The sequence below is a fragment of the Dioscorea cayenensis genome, chromosome 8, assembly GCF_009730915.1.
Source record: "Dioscorea cayenensis subsp. rotundata cultivar TDr96_F1 chromosome 8, TDr96_F1_v2_PseudoChromosome.rev07_lg8_w22 25.fasta, whole genome shotgun sequence".
Taxonomy (NCBI): Eukaryota; Viridiplantae; Streptophyta; class Magnoliopsida; order Dioscoreales; family Dioscoreaceae; genus Dioscorea; species Dioscorea cayenensis.
In genome coordinates this window covers 6,704,414-6,716,874 of record NC_052478.1, presented here as the reverse complement: position 1 = coordinate 6,716,874, position 12,461 = coordinate 6,704,414, and the positions used below count along the sequence as shown (strand labels likewise).

The 12,461-nt window shown below is 36.8% G+C and overlaps 3 protein-coding genes across 5 annotated transcripts; 1 reads left to right on the top strand and 2 right to left on the bottom strand.

Moving 5' to 3' along the window:
• Positions 1-2,215: 2,215 nt before the first annotated feature.
• LOC120266773 (zinc finger AN1 domain-containing stress-associated protein 12) lies at positions 2,216-4,696 on the bottom strand. Its single transcript, XM_039274434.1, has 2 exons — positions 4,492-4,696; positions 2,216-2,729 (listed from the first exon to the last, which is right to left on the bottom strand). Exons 1-2 carry the CDS (start codon positions 4,654-4,656, stop codon positions 2,325-2,327), a joined length of 570 nt encoding a protein of 189 aa, XP_039130368.1. The 5' UTR covers positions 4,657-4,696; the 3' UTR covers positions 2,216-2,324.
• A 252-nt stretch (positions 4,697-4,948) lies between these two features.
• LOC120266772 (dentin sialophosphoprotein-like) lies at positions 4,949-8,794 on the top strand. Of its 3 annotated transcripts, none has more exons than XM_039274431.1 (4): positions 4,950-5,324; positions 7,222-7,389; positions 7,698-7,947; positions 8,434-8,794. In XM_039274431.1, exons 1-3 carry the CDS (start codon positions 5,034-5,036, stop codon positions 7,944-7,946), a joined length of 708 nt encoding a protein of 235 aa, XP_039130365.1. In that variant the 5' UTR covers positions 4,950-5,033; the 3' UTR covers position 7,947; positions 8,434-8,794. The 3 variants fall into 3 exon arrangements, with proteins under 3 accessions (XP_039130366.1, XP_039130365.1, XP_039130367.1); XM_039274433.1 differs by having other exon boundaries at positions 4,953-5,324; positions 7,237-7,389; positions 8,434-8,792; XM_039274432.1 differs by lacking the exon at positions 8,434-8,794 and having other exon boundaries at positions 4,949-5,324; positions 7,698-8,134.
• A 1,785-nt stretch (positions 8,795-10,579) lies between these two features.
• LOC120266771 (transcription factor bHLH49-like) lies at positions 10,580-12,455 on the bottom strand. Its single transcript, XM_039274430.1, has 7 exons — positions 12,181-12,455; positions 11,665-11,892; positions 11,531-11,596; positions 11,386-11,454; positions 11,228-11,299; positions 10,975-11,151; positions 10,580-10,850 (listed from the first exon to the last, which is right to left on the bottom strand). The coding sequence occupies exons 1-7, from the start codon at positions 12,409-12,411 to the stop codon at positions 10,749-10,751; spliced, it is 945 nt and encodes a 314-aa protein (XP_039130364.1). The 5' UTR covers positions 12,412-12,455; the 3' UTR covers positions 10,580-10,748.
• Between the last annotated feature and the right edge of the window lie 6 nt (positions 12,456-12,461).

Below are 12,461 nucleotides of genomic sequence, written 5' to 3'. Positions count from 1 at the left end.
GTCTATCCTAGTTAATGGGACTCCAAATGGGTACATTAGTTATAAAAGAGGGCTGAGTCAGGGTGATCCTTTGTCACCACTTTTATTTGTGCTAGTGGCTGATGTTCTTAGCTCAATGTTTACCCACGCTCTCAATTCCAAAATTTTATTTGGAGTTCCTTTGTGGACTAGTTTTGGTAGTAAATACAACTTGTATTATGCTGATGATCTACTGATTTTGACGTCAGGGGGACTTGAGGATCTTCGGATTATAAAACTGATTTTTATACTTATTTGAAGGAATGACGGGCTTGAAACAAATTTCTCTAAAACTTGCCTCTACTCAAGTCGTGTGGGTAAGCTCCTTGATTGGGCGGCGGCAGAGACTCTGCACTACAATCGTGGGCTGCTGCCAGTCACCTACCTGGGCATCCCTATTTCGGGTAAAAGACCGCGTAAGCAAGATTGGGAAGGGATTATTCACAAGGTGAGACGTAGATTCGCGTCCTGGAAATTGCGACATATCTCCTTAGGCGGTCGACTTAGACTGGTGAACTCTGTACTGTCGGCTATACCAACTTACTGGATGTCCATGTTCCGCTTACCGGGCTGGGTCATCAAAGCTATTGACCGCATTAGAAGGGACTTCCTTTGGTCCGGACTTGATATTGACCACCCGGGTTGCCACTTGGTCAGCTGGAAAAATCTTTGTAGACCTAGAGACCAGGGGGGCTGGGGTATCCTGGATCTAACAAATTTCAATTAGGCACTACTGGGAAAATGGTGGTGGAAATTCATGATGGATCCTGATTGGGGCGGTGCTAAGGTCATTCATTTCAACTATGGCTCTTCAAGGTCTAATTTGTGGCCTAATCAGGCAGGTAGGATTTCCTTCTTTTGGAAAGGGGTTGTGTCCTGCTTGCCGGCTCTTAGGAACTGCTTTACCCACAAAGTTGTTACAGGCAAGGATACTCTTTTTTGGAAAGATGGTTGGATTGAGGGTTGTGTTCCAATGAATTTGTGGCCGGAGAAGTTCATGGCCAGCCACTGTCCTAACGGTACGGTTCATGAGCTTCTCCATCTGTTGAACGAGCACACTTTTACTAATAATGAATTGATCAGCCAGATTCGCGTAAGATTGTGGACTGTTGATAGTAGGTTAGTGGATAAAAAACGGTGGAGATGTAACGGGAACGGGGTTGTTCTCGGTGAAGTCCTTCTATAATTTCTTAATCGACGGGGGTTCTGTTGCCCGATGTCACGTTTTTTTGGCGTAGGGGTTGTCCTAAAAAAATCAACCTTTTCAATTGGCTTGTGTGGAAAAACAAAATTCTGACTTTGGATAATCTGGCGAGAAGGAGGTGTAACAGGTTGCCTACTGACACCTGTGTCTTGTGTCATGCTGGTACTGAGTCAATTGACCACTTGTTCATCCACTGTCCTTTTGCAAAACATGCATGGGATTACTTTGCTACTATTCTGTGGCTACCCGGTATACCGTATTCAATTGAGGATCTTTGGGGTCGGTGGCGGATGTGTTTGCATCATGATAGAAGGCCTTTCGGAGACTTAGTAGCGAAAGCTTTAATTTGGAATATCTGGCTTGCTAGGAATGATTGTATTTTTAATACCAGTGTTTTGCTTGCTCACTGTTTTATTGTGAAAATTGATCGTGTTCTTGTATCTTGGTGCTCTTCTTTCGCAGAGGGTACTAGAGCGAAGATGGAGGATGACATCAGTACTGTTAGAAGAAGTCTGGAGTTTCTTGGGCCTCGTGCTCAGGATATTGGTGAGACTCGGACCTCTGACGAGGCGCACGCTCCAAACTCTGGCTAGTTACTGAGTGTTGTGTTCCTGTGGGCTGCTGCCCGTTTTGTAGTTCTTTTATTGTACTTTTCCACATCTAGTGGTTGGTATATTTTGTATCTTCTTTTCCATTAATGTGAAGTGGTTTATCCACCTTTTAAAATATATATATATATATATATATATATCCAAGGAATAATAAATATTCTACCCTTTTGTTGATGATTAAGTTTAGAAGAGATTGGTAATTAAAAACTTCTGTTCTTATGATAAGGTTTAAATCTTAATCTTGTCCACAATTCCTTTTAAACATCTGATCAAGCTATCATTTATTTTGCACGCTGTACTTGCACATCCATCTCTCCATAACAATTCTGAAAAGAATATACATTCAAGAGGCTTTTTGAATCAACATCAATATCATAAAACATGTGTAATCAGTTTAAATTTCCAAACTAATGATAAGAAATAAACATTTGTAACTAATTTGATTTACAGCGCAGTGAATGAATAAATACACAAATCAATGTCAGATCAAATTAGTAAATTTCAATAATTGATGAAGAAGAAGATGGTGATCTATTCTTCTTGTCTCTGCAATCGGTACTGGTCCTAATTGAGAAGTGAACAGGTGAGCCCTTGCATTGATGATCATTAGGAAACCTGTGTTTCAAACAAACTTTGAGATTGCAGGACTTGCAGGTGCTGTTGTTGGAGAAGGTCAAAATATCCTTGCAGCGTTTTACCGGGCACTTAGGCTTTTGCTTCTTGGTAATGTCGCATTCCCTGGCCTTTCGATGCCGTTCTAGGATGGCTTCATCTTTTTCACCCGTCTTCTTCTCTATTGACACAGTGCATGCCTCACAGACGACGACAATTCTGCTTTTTTGCTCTGCTTTTGGACAGTCATGCCCTTTGTATGTCCTGTGTTCCAGGCAGAACACCTGCATGAAATAACAGTGTTGTCATATATATTGCCGCTTTCTGTATTAATTTGTTTTATCATACCAAGTTTCTATATATTTATAGATGTTTATGTCTTAACTAGAAGAAGGAAAAAAGGGAAAAGGAGGAAAAAAGAATGATCAATCTGGGTCGACGAACAAATAGATTACAATGGATGTGTTTAATAATGAATCTATCCTGCTATCACGTCTTCAAACTTGAACTGATCTCAATGTTCGCAGTTATTGAAAACACAATTTGTGGTCCCTCTGGTCCAAATTATTTGTCACTTTAGGAATTTTGTTTTTGTATCAAATCACTTTTAGCAATTTTACAAGCATTAATTATAATTTTTCCAATTTTACTCATTTTATTTCATGAAGTTTATTAAATAGAGAGTGTGTATTAATTGGAGTCAATGATCCCAATATAAGGGTTAAATTGTCCTATCAAAGAACTTCTTTCTAAATTTTAGGAGTTTTAATAGCACCTTTAATTTTTATTCAAAACTTGGATGTGATTAATAATTTGGATCGGAAGGGATATAAGATAATAACTGATTAATGGCACATGGTAGAGTTCTCTTGAATTTAAAATTAATTCTTGAATTTACAATCAACTAAACTCTTGACCTCAATATAAGTGGTAGTTGGTTAGAAGAAAATTGTATAAGATGGTAACATACTCGTAACAGATAGCAGAAGTTCAATGTATTTAATGCCATTTATCCATCCATCACTTTTTCTTCATTCAACCAAATATAAAAGAAACAACTACAACATGCATATATCTAAAGTCATGGGCATATTTTTCAGTCATAACTTGATCCAAAGTAAGTGTTTAATTGGTTACACAAAATTGTCATAAGATAAATAGTAGACCAGCGGAACATGGCAGAATTCCCCCAAGGTTATTCTCATTTGTTCATCCATCTTATTTTCTTCTCAACAAGACATAAGAAAGTAATAACACAAATATATTTTAAGAGTCAGTTTATTATGCTACTGATGGATAACATAATTATAGTCTAACAGTTATGGCTATCAACTCAATTGATAAGGACAGTAAAAGGCAGGAGACACATCATAGAATCCTTTTGAATTTAATTTCATTTGCTTATCCATCTTATTTTCTTCATCCAATGAAACACAAGAAAACAGCTTTCATTGTTACAAATTATGAAAAGAAAACAATCATGAATCAATCTTGAGATAAATATTTGCATCTTATCATGGAGAACAGCAAGGATTACAGACCAATGCCAAATCTAATCTACTAGAATTTAGGGTTTGGGAATCCTCCTCTTTTCCTATATCATATTAAAATTATTTTTTATGAGAAATTTGGCAATAAGCAACAAACCTCTGACCGGGGAGGATTATTTTAAAACTATATAAAATTTACTGGATTGATTTCTTGGAAAAAAAAAAAACACTTTTCTCATAAAAGTGTTTTTGAGTAAAATACTTTTCTCTTTAGAATTTAGATGATTTACTACAGAAGCACCCACAAACACAAAAAATAAACCCTAAAACAAGTCAATCCAGATGAGTCCTAAATCATTAATTAATAATAATTAATTCTTAATTTAGATTTAATTGATCAAAGGAGTCATGGTACCTCCCAATCCACAGCGAGATTCTTTTGCTATGCGAAATTGAAACCAAAAAACAAGATTGTCCACGATTCACATCTCACATCAAATTATTCATACAACAAACAAACAAAAAGACCAAATCCTGAATCCATAAAAGTACATACCTTTTGACATCCATCACAATTGAAAGGCAAGAAATCAAGCTGATAGCAATCCTCGTATGAACAATGCGCTCCCAGCCCTGGAAACGCTTCTGTTCCTCCTCCTATTCCCATCTTCTTCTCTCCATTTCCAGAAAACTTCTTTATTAACTCAAAGGGAAGCTCCATCTCTCTCTCTCTCTCAATGAAGAAGATGAAGTCCCTTTTCGCGGGTATTTATAGATATTTGTCAAGGTTTCTTGGGTTCCAAGACACAAGAGTTTATCCTTTCAAGGACTAATCCTTAATTTGAATAAACTTCGATCTTTCTAGATTGTTTCCATTTGCCTCAAGATTGGTGTTTTATGATGATTTGGTCCCGGGAAGTAAAAGACTAATATAAAAAAATAAGTGAAGGGGTTATCTACAAATATATCTTTCCAGGGGTCTAAACGTAAATATTAAACAACCCAATCCTCGAAAGAAAATTTCGCTTGCTCCTTCGTTGCTTTCTCTAACCTCAGCTCTCAGTCTCGCTGCCGTCGAGCTCGATTTCTTCGGCGGTAATGGAGGGGGTTGGGGCGCGGCTGGGGAGGTCGTCAACAAGGTATGGGCCGGCGACGGTGTTCAGTGGGCCGGTGCGGAAGTGGAAGAAGAAGTGGGTTCCGCTCGCCTCCCCAGCCAGCGCCAACACCGCTAATAATAGCAGCAACGGCAATGGCAACAATAGCAACAATCATTCCCACCTTCTTGTCTATAAATGGGCTCCGATCTCCTCCCAATCCAACGGGTCCGCCTCCGCCGCCACCACGCCGGCCGCAGATGATACGCCCAAGCGGAAGGTTCGCTATGTCCCGGTGAGAAAGATACAACCTTGCTCTTCTCCTGCGAATTTTGATTCTCTTGCTAGTTTTGATTGGGTTTTTGGCTTTCCCATCTGATGTTCCCCAAAAGTTAGGGTTTTTGAGTTGTGGATTCTAAGGTTCTGATCTTAGAGTATCGGAAAGAGGTTGTATTTCTATGATTTTGATTCTGTTTTTGGCGCGATTGTGTACATGGAACTTTAGATTTATAGCAAATACTTCCTAAAAGTGACAAAATGTGAATTCTTTCATGTGTTACTTCAGCTATTACTATGATATTGTTCATAGTATTCCCTTTGATAATTCAAGAAAATGTATTCTAAAAGAAATATCCAGCAATTGGAATGTCATAGTCAGTTGATAGCGGAATCAGGGAAATTAAATTTGTGATTGTAAGGTTACAAAAACCTTCGGGGTGGCCAGAATTGATAGAACAACAATGGTATAATTGCAATGAGAGCTTGAATATGCACTTAGATCAGGACATTAGTTTGAGGTTGCATAGATTATGGATCAGCTTGCTGCAATCTAATGCTGGGGTACCTAGGGAGCATTTTCTTTTGGATTTTTAATATTGATGCTTAGGAATTGATTACTACTATTCTAATGCTTGATAATTTGGTGTGTGGGATAATTAAAATGCCTGTGTTTTGTTTGCCATGGAATGTTGTTAGTGCGTATGTGAAACCTGAATCAATAGTTGTGCTTGTAGTTTGTACATTGGAAGGCTCCTTTTTTTATTTTTGATAAATTGATAACATGTAGGTTGATGTTCTGTTAATATTTTTATTAGGGAAAAATGTTGTAGTCCCATTTAGTGCTTCCAAATAGTGAACCAGCTTCTTCCCACATTGTTATGATTGGTATATCATCCCTTCAAATCCTATGATTTTGAGTGACAACTTGTGAAAGTGTGTCTAGTGACATTAGAGTGAGCACCAGTGAACCATATTAATGGGTCCTACCTAATTTTGCTACAGTGGGTATATTGAACAAAACAAATGACTGCTTTTTTCCAAGTGTCGTTTGTATATGGAACACGACAGTTTGTGAGTCCCATTGGACAAAAGCTTTGATTTTTGCCGTATCCTAGCCTGTGGATAAATTTGTCTGATCATACAATAAAAGTTTACCAATTATACCCCTTTCTTCTTTTTTTTTTTTTGTATTTAGTATTTATCAATCAACACTTGTGAAAGCTTATTTCAATGTTAATTAATTACATACTAATTTTATACATTTCAGATTGTAATTACTTATGCATCCTCCTCAGGCATGGTCCTTGAATACACACCTAAAATGTATAGTTTTTTTTTTTCTTTTACCCTTCTAGAGCGCATGTAAGGATGTATATGGAAAACAAAGCTATTTTTGGTATACACCTTATAGGGTATGCATATCATAATCTTGGTGTATTTTTGAGGAATGGAAAAAATTATAAATTTTTTAGTAGCACATATGCTAAGCATAATTATAACATGCTGAGGAAATAAGCGACATTTCGATATTTTATTTTTTCTTCAGCCCAAGTTTACCAAATATATACTAGAACAATAAAATTGTTTATTCCCTATAGTTCAGTTCTGTCTTGTCATGTGCGTATTGTCCTGTTTCAGTTGCCAAACGCAACCATGAGTGTTCAATGAATGGGTTAAAAACAGTTAAAAATCTTTTTCTTCCAATTATGCCAACAGTTAGGTTTTGGTGAATGCCATAATAATTATGACTCAAATTTCAAATTATTCTATTCTCTGTTGCTCCTCTGCTCATGCCAATTTTCCCTGCATTTTTCCAGACTTGTTCAGATGCACTATCTTTCCTTATAATTGAGTACTTATACTTTAATGAGCATTTTAAATTGGAGCGCTTTTTTTTCCTTTGTTGTGAGAAGCACATAAATATGCAGGTTTCTATAGCTGAAGAACAAAAGCAGGAACCAACTTTGAAGATGGATGATGAGAGTAAGACAAATGATGGCAATCCGTCTCTGCATTCAAGCCAGCCTGATGGCTCTGATAGCAAACCTGATATGAATGATGTTGCAATGGAAGATGTTCAGGTAGGGATATTGTTTCATATACAATATCTATTTAGCATCTTCTCTGCTTTGAAATTTGTGTTTCGTTCATGTCTCATTTGATTCATTAGTCTTCACTGTCATCTTATGTTAGTGGCCTGAGCTTCATTGCTGTTAACTTGCTTTGATTTAAATTAGGAGCCTATCAGTCTAACATAATAGATTCAAATAACCAAACGTGGGATTTTTCTTACAGCATCAACTGGGATTTAACCATGCCCAATAGCTTATGAAAGAATTGATACAAGTATCAGATGGTTTGAGTTCTTGCACTACCTATTTTTTATCAGGCTTCAGAGAAGGATCAGTCATCCACTGAAGAGGTGAAGGAAACCAATTTAGATTTAAGTTTGGGTTTGAAAGCTCATGATGGTGATCGTGGTAGTGGCACGAAAATTGCTGAGCAAAGTGATGGTAGTGGACGTGCAGAGAGAATGAGCTCTGGGGAGGATGTACAAATGAGGCCTGCAACAAATTCTGAGAGTGACAATAGATTGAAAAGGAAGGCTGCTGTGCCTGACCTTGAGATGAGAGTGTAAGGTAATATAGCATCTTTTGGTCCATGTTATCTTCGTTTTCATGGAAATCTGTCTCCCAATTATCTCTTGCTAAATATTAATATCTTGGATTGAATTGCCAATTTTATGCCGAATAGAATATTTTGTTCGGCATTTTAACTTCAGGATTGGAATATGAACTCCATTTGCTTTTATTAAGGCACTTGTAATACCTGCGTCAGATTGTCATGTGGTGAACAGCAGCAATGGTGCTTTATTGTTACTTTCGCTTTGTAACTAGTATGGAGTCCAGGCCTGAAGTTTGTATGCTTGCTTAGATATGACAATTAGCAGCTGCAATCTACTGGTTAATTTCCAAATTATGCTAAACAACCCATATTACTAATGATGTAATTGGTTGATACCTAAAGTGATTTAAAAAGAAAATACTATAGTAATTATTATAATTAGAATATCTTATGATCATTACTTTGCCAGTTATATTTTGTTTATTTTCAACATGTAACAGGTGATGGTTGAAGGGTTAAATAGCTTCTCATGTACTTGTATTCTTTGATGTGCGCTGTATGATGGAGCAAGCTTTATTTCCCCTCATTCACATAAGCGTGCGTGCAGCCATGGAAGATTTCATTTTCTTGATTTTAGAAACCAGGCTTACCAAAACTTGACTAACTTTGCTGTTTTAACATGATATATATGAGCCATTAATGATTTGTAGCATTTCATTAACTCCTAGTAATCTTTACATTGATGTTATTTTCACAACTCTAATTATGATGTCTTCCGCTGATATTGTATCTTATGGAGCTTTTGACTGTTTTGACAAGTGAAAGTTGAATGGAAAATACCTTTCTTAGTTTGTTTACATAATTTGTAACAGGGAATGGTTGTTCCTTTGATGTGTGCTATTTTTTTAACATGCGGCCAAAATTACTCAAATAGTTTGAAATATGTGCTTTTATGGATGAGGAATCTTTCACTTATGTGCTTGATAAGGAAAATGCCTCTTTATTTTGCTTTATAATGACTAATTGTCAATTGGGAATTTTTCTCAATATGATGAATTCCTGTCACCTTTATTTATTTATTTATTTATTTATTTATTTTTTGAAAGAGATCATGAAGCTCAAAAAAGAAAAAAATATGAAACTAAAAGCTAGAAGACAATATTCATAGAGGAACAAGCCTTGTAGAGCCAGAAAGGCAACTGCATCCTTTTTGCAAAGAGAGAAAGCTCAGGATTGAGGCAAGCATGCTTGGAAAGGGCATCTGCGATCAAGTTATCGTCTCTGTTAATAAATTCTAGACAGGGATTCTGGAGCTGATGAAAAAGAGCACGAAGCCGGCGAGCTTCCAAATCAATGTGCCAGGCCACTGAGATTTGGAAATCATCCAACAGATTGATGAGGCCAATGCAGTCATTTAAAATGTGATCAGGCCACCAGTTTCGATTGATGCATTCTTCCAATGCCAAGATCATGGCCGCAGCTTCAGCTTGCAACGGGGAGTCCAAGGTGGCAGCTACAGAACCTGCTAGAAAAAGATTATTGTCGTTAATGGTAATTAGAAAACCTAAGCCGGCAGGGCTAGTATCATTGATCCAAGATGCATCAGTGAAGATAGAAACTGTAGGCTTAAACGGGTTTAAAGAGCCTTCCCTGTCACCTTTAGTTGTTTGTTGGCTTCTCAATTAGAATGATGTCTTCTCTCCGGCTTTCTTAAGATGGCTATATATATATATATATATAGATACATCTTTGTGAGGTTAAAAATTTTTATTTGCCACCCTTAAGATAAGTTTTACTCTGCTGTAAATGTGCTTCATGCAATTAAGTGAATTTTGATTCACTGTTTACATTGGTTTAGCCAAACAAAATTTTTAGTTCAAAATTTCACTTCCCCTGCAGATGGTTTGAATTTTTCTAGCAGTGTTATCATGATGTTTATCCTTCATTGGAATAAAAGTAATAAATCATAAAAACTAAAAGTATAAAATTTTCTATACATCATCTATAGTTAGTTAGTTTAAACTAAAACAAAAGTTAAGTTAATAACAAAATTGGTCTCAACCACATTGCCTTGTGAGTAATGGTGCTTGCATGATTTCCATTGAGTCAATGAGAACTAGTAACCACCATTAAGTTCATCTGCCTAAACTTGAGCACACTCTCACAAAAGTTAATAAACATATTATGAACATGAAAAGCAGATGCGGATGCGGCCATTGTTCTGTCATTGTCAGTACTGTTGCCAACCTTCCTTCGTCTACATTCCCCTGCCAGTTTTGATCATGCAGAGTACAGTGATTGATGATCAATCATCATTCTTTATCAGTTGTATCCAGCCAATTAATAATGTTAGTTCAGAGCATGAGGATACACAGTGTTCGTCTGAAGTTTTGTCCCCATTTCTTAGATGGAGATATGTCCTACAATCTTTGATCTGTTGCTTTCTTCTCTTCTTTTTTCCCTGTTTGTTTGTTCAGCTTTTCTGAATTGTTGCTTTCTGAATACTTTCTAATTGTAACAAGTACATCACCATATCTCATTGCTTTCATGTGAAATTTTGCTTTCATCATAGCGATTACTTGCAATTTATAGTAATTAGTGCAGCAAAGCCATAATAAATGTAACAGCAGTTATGCAAAAAGAATGGGAATGGGAATACTGATACATCCATTAGAACAAAAGATTTTTAACTGTAAATGCAGGACCAATGGATGAAATCTTTTTCAGAATTTTCAGTGAATTTCATCAGAAAAGTTGCAACTGAACTTGTAAATTTGCTATACAAGCATCAGGTTGGATCTTCGGGAACACGGGCTTATATAGGAAAACCGTCTCGAGGTTTTTCAGCAATAGTGGGATTAGCACTGAATGTCATCTGGACAACATTGCGGAGCTCCTCATCCCATGTGTTTGGCACCTGTTGACATCAAGTTGAAGGACCATTGGTATGAATGTTCGTATCATTAATTAATAGTTTTGAAAATGCTGATGAATATGATTTGAATTTCTAGGAAGGAAAAAGAATGGTCAAGCCGGAATACCTGAGTTGTTGGCTCCTTGTATAGATTCATCGTGCTCAATTGACTGTTTAATGCTTTTCTAAGTGCATCAGGAGGGTTAACCATTGCAGGAATTCCAGCTTGGATAAATCCTTGTTGAGATGGATGATACTGAGGATGAATCATTTCTGCTGAAAAGCCACCTTGGAATTGAAGCAGCTGAAATCAAAAACAAAAAACATTGAAAATTAAAAACAATTAATCACAATTAATTTTGCAGTTTCGTTGAACATACATCTTTGGCCAGAATCCCTTCAATGTTGAAATCCAGCCTTGGATTAACAGCAGCAAGCTTCATCGACAGAAACTGAAAGCAAAAGCAGTTCAGCAGTTAACTGTAACCGTCATTCCTCCGATGAGGATTTGCTTGATAGAATAAACAAGAAAACATACTTCGACTTGCCGTTGTAGTGATTGAACATAATTGATGATCTCATCTAGCATTACCGCCTTTCCGGTGACCTGTAATTTGAAGTCATGAACACAGTGAGACTTCATTCATTAATTCAATTGTTTCAGTGTCACGATATCAACTTACTTTACTGCAACCAGGGACAAGATCTTGAAGAAGTTTCATCCTTTCACTTATCTTCTCTCTTCTCACCTGCAATTTATTACAGTTATCAATTAAACTTTCTTCTATGATGTCGAAGATAAACAAGTTGTTCTTACTCTTTCTGCAAGGCTATGGCTATTTGTGGCTTGGCCGCGCCGTGCTCTGACATGAATGTAATCCTCTTTTGGTGAATCAGAGTTATCTTTAGCTTGTTTCCCTACTTGTTTTGCTGGAGAAATGCTTGCAGTGTTCTGCAGACCCTTCCCTTTGATTTCGTCGTTCTCTTTTGTTGTTTCGACACACAATTGAGGGCAACTGTGTGTTTTCTCCAATTCAATCTCATCCTATGCATCATTCCAGTAAATTTATTTTCGACAAAATGATTGAATAATTAGCTACTACTGCAAAAATTTTTGGCTATAGAGTCTAGAAAACATGAACACAATCAAGAAACTAGGAAAAAAAAAGTTACTTCATTGAATCTTTTCCTCTGTTTGAATAAATAATTAATACATTAATGTTTATCAATTCAACAGATTGTTCAGAGTTAAGAGACAATGTGACAATCAAGAGTTTACTAACAATGAAAAAAGAACAAAAATACAAAAAAAAAAACATGGACAAATTAGTACCTGATTGGATCTTTTCCTCTTCTTGAAACCAACTTCTTTGGAAGAAGAATCACCAGCTGCACTCCCTGAACCATGAATCTCCTCTTGACCACCTCCACTGAACTCAGCCTCACCAGACTCATTGCTTGAAGCCCTAACACCATGAAAACCCCCCTTCTGTTCTTGATTCTCAATCTTCACTACATTTTGCTGCTGATTCACTGAATCAGAGACACCAAAACCATTCACCATCCCAGAAAACCCACTCCCATTGAAACATGACAACAATCCACCACTGTTCT

Coding starts and splice junctions, on each gene's coding strand:
- LOC120266773 (XM_039274434.1), bottom strand. CDS start 4,656: ATGGAGCTTCCCTTTGAGTTAATAAAGAAGTTTTCTGGAAATGGAGAG. Junction 2,730..4,491: donor ATTGTGATGGATGTCAAAAG/GTATGTACTTTT, acceptor TATTTCATGCAG/GTGTTCTGCCTGGAACACAG.
- LOC120266772 (XM_039274431.1), top strand. CDS start 5,034: ATGGAGGGGGTTGGGGCGCGGCTGGGGAGGTCGTCAACAAGGTATGGG. Junction 5,325..7,221: donor GGAAGGTTCGCTATGTCCCG/GTGAGAAAGATA, acceptor TGTTGTGAGAAG/CACATAAATATGCAGGTTTC. Junction 7,390..7,697: donor TTGCAATGGAAGATGTTCAG/GTAGGGATATTG, acceptor ATTTTTTATCAG/GCTTCAGAGAAGGATCAGTC.
- LOC120266771 (XM_039274430.1), bottom strand. CDS start 12,411: ATGGTGAATGGTTTTGGTGTCTCTGATTCAGTGAATCAGCAGCAAAAT. Junction 11,893..12,180: donor AGAGGAAAAGATCCAATCAG/GTACTAATTTGT, acceptor AATGATGCATAG/GATGAGATTGAATTGGAGAA. Junction 10,851..10,974: donor ACAAGGAGCCAACAACTCAG/GTATTCCGGCTT, acceptor TGATGTCAACAG/GTGCCAAACACATGGGATGA.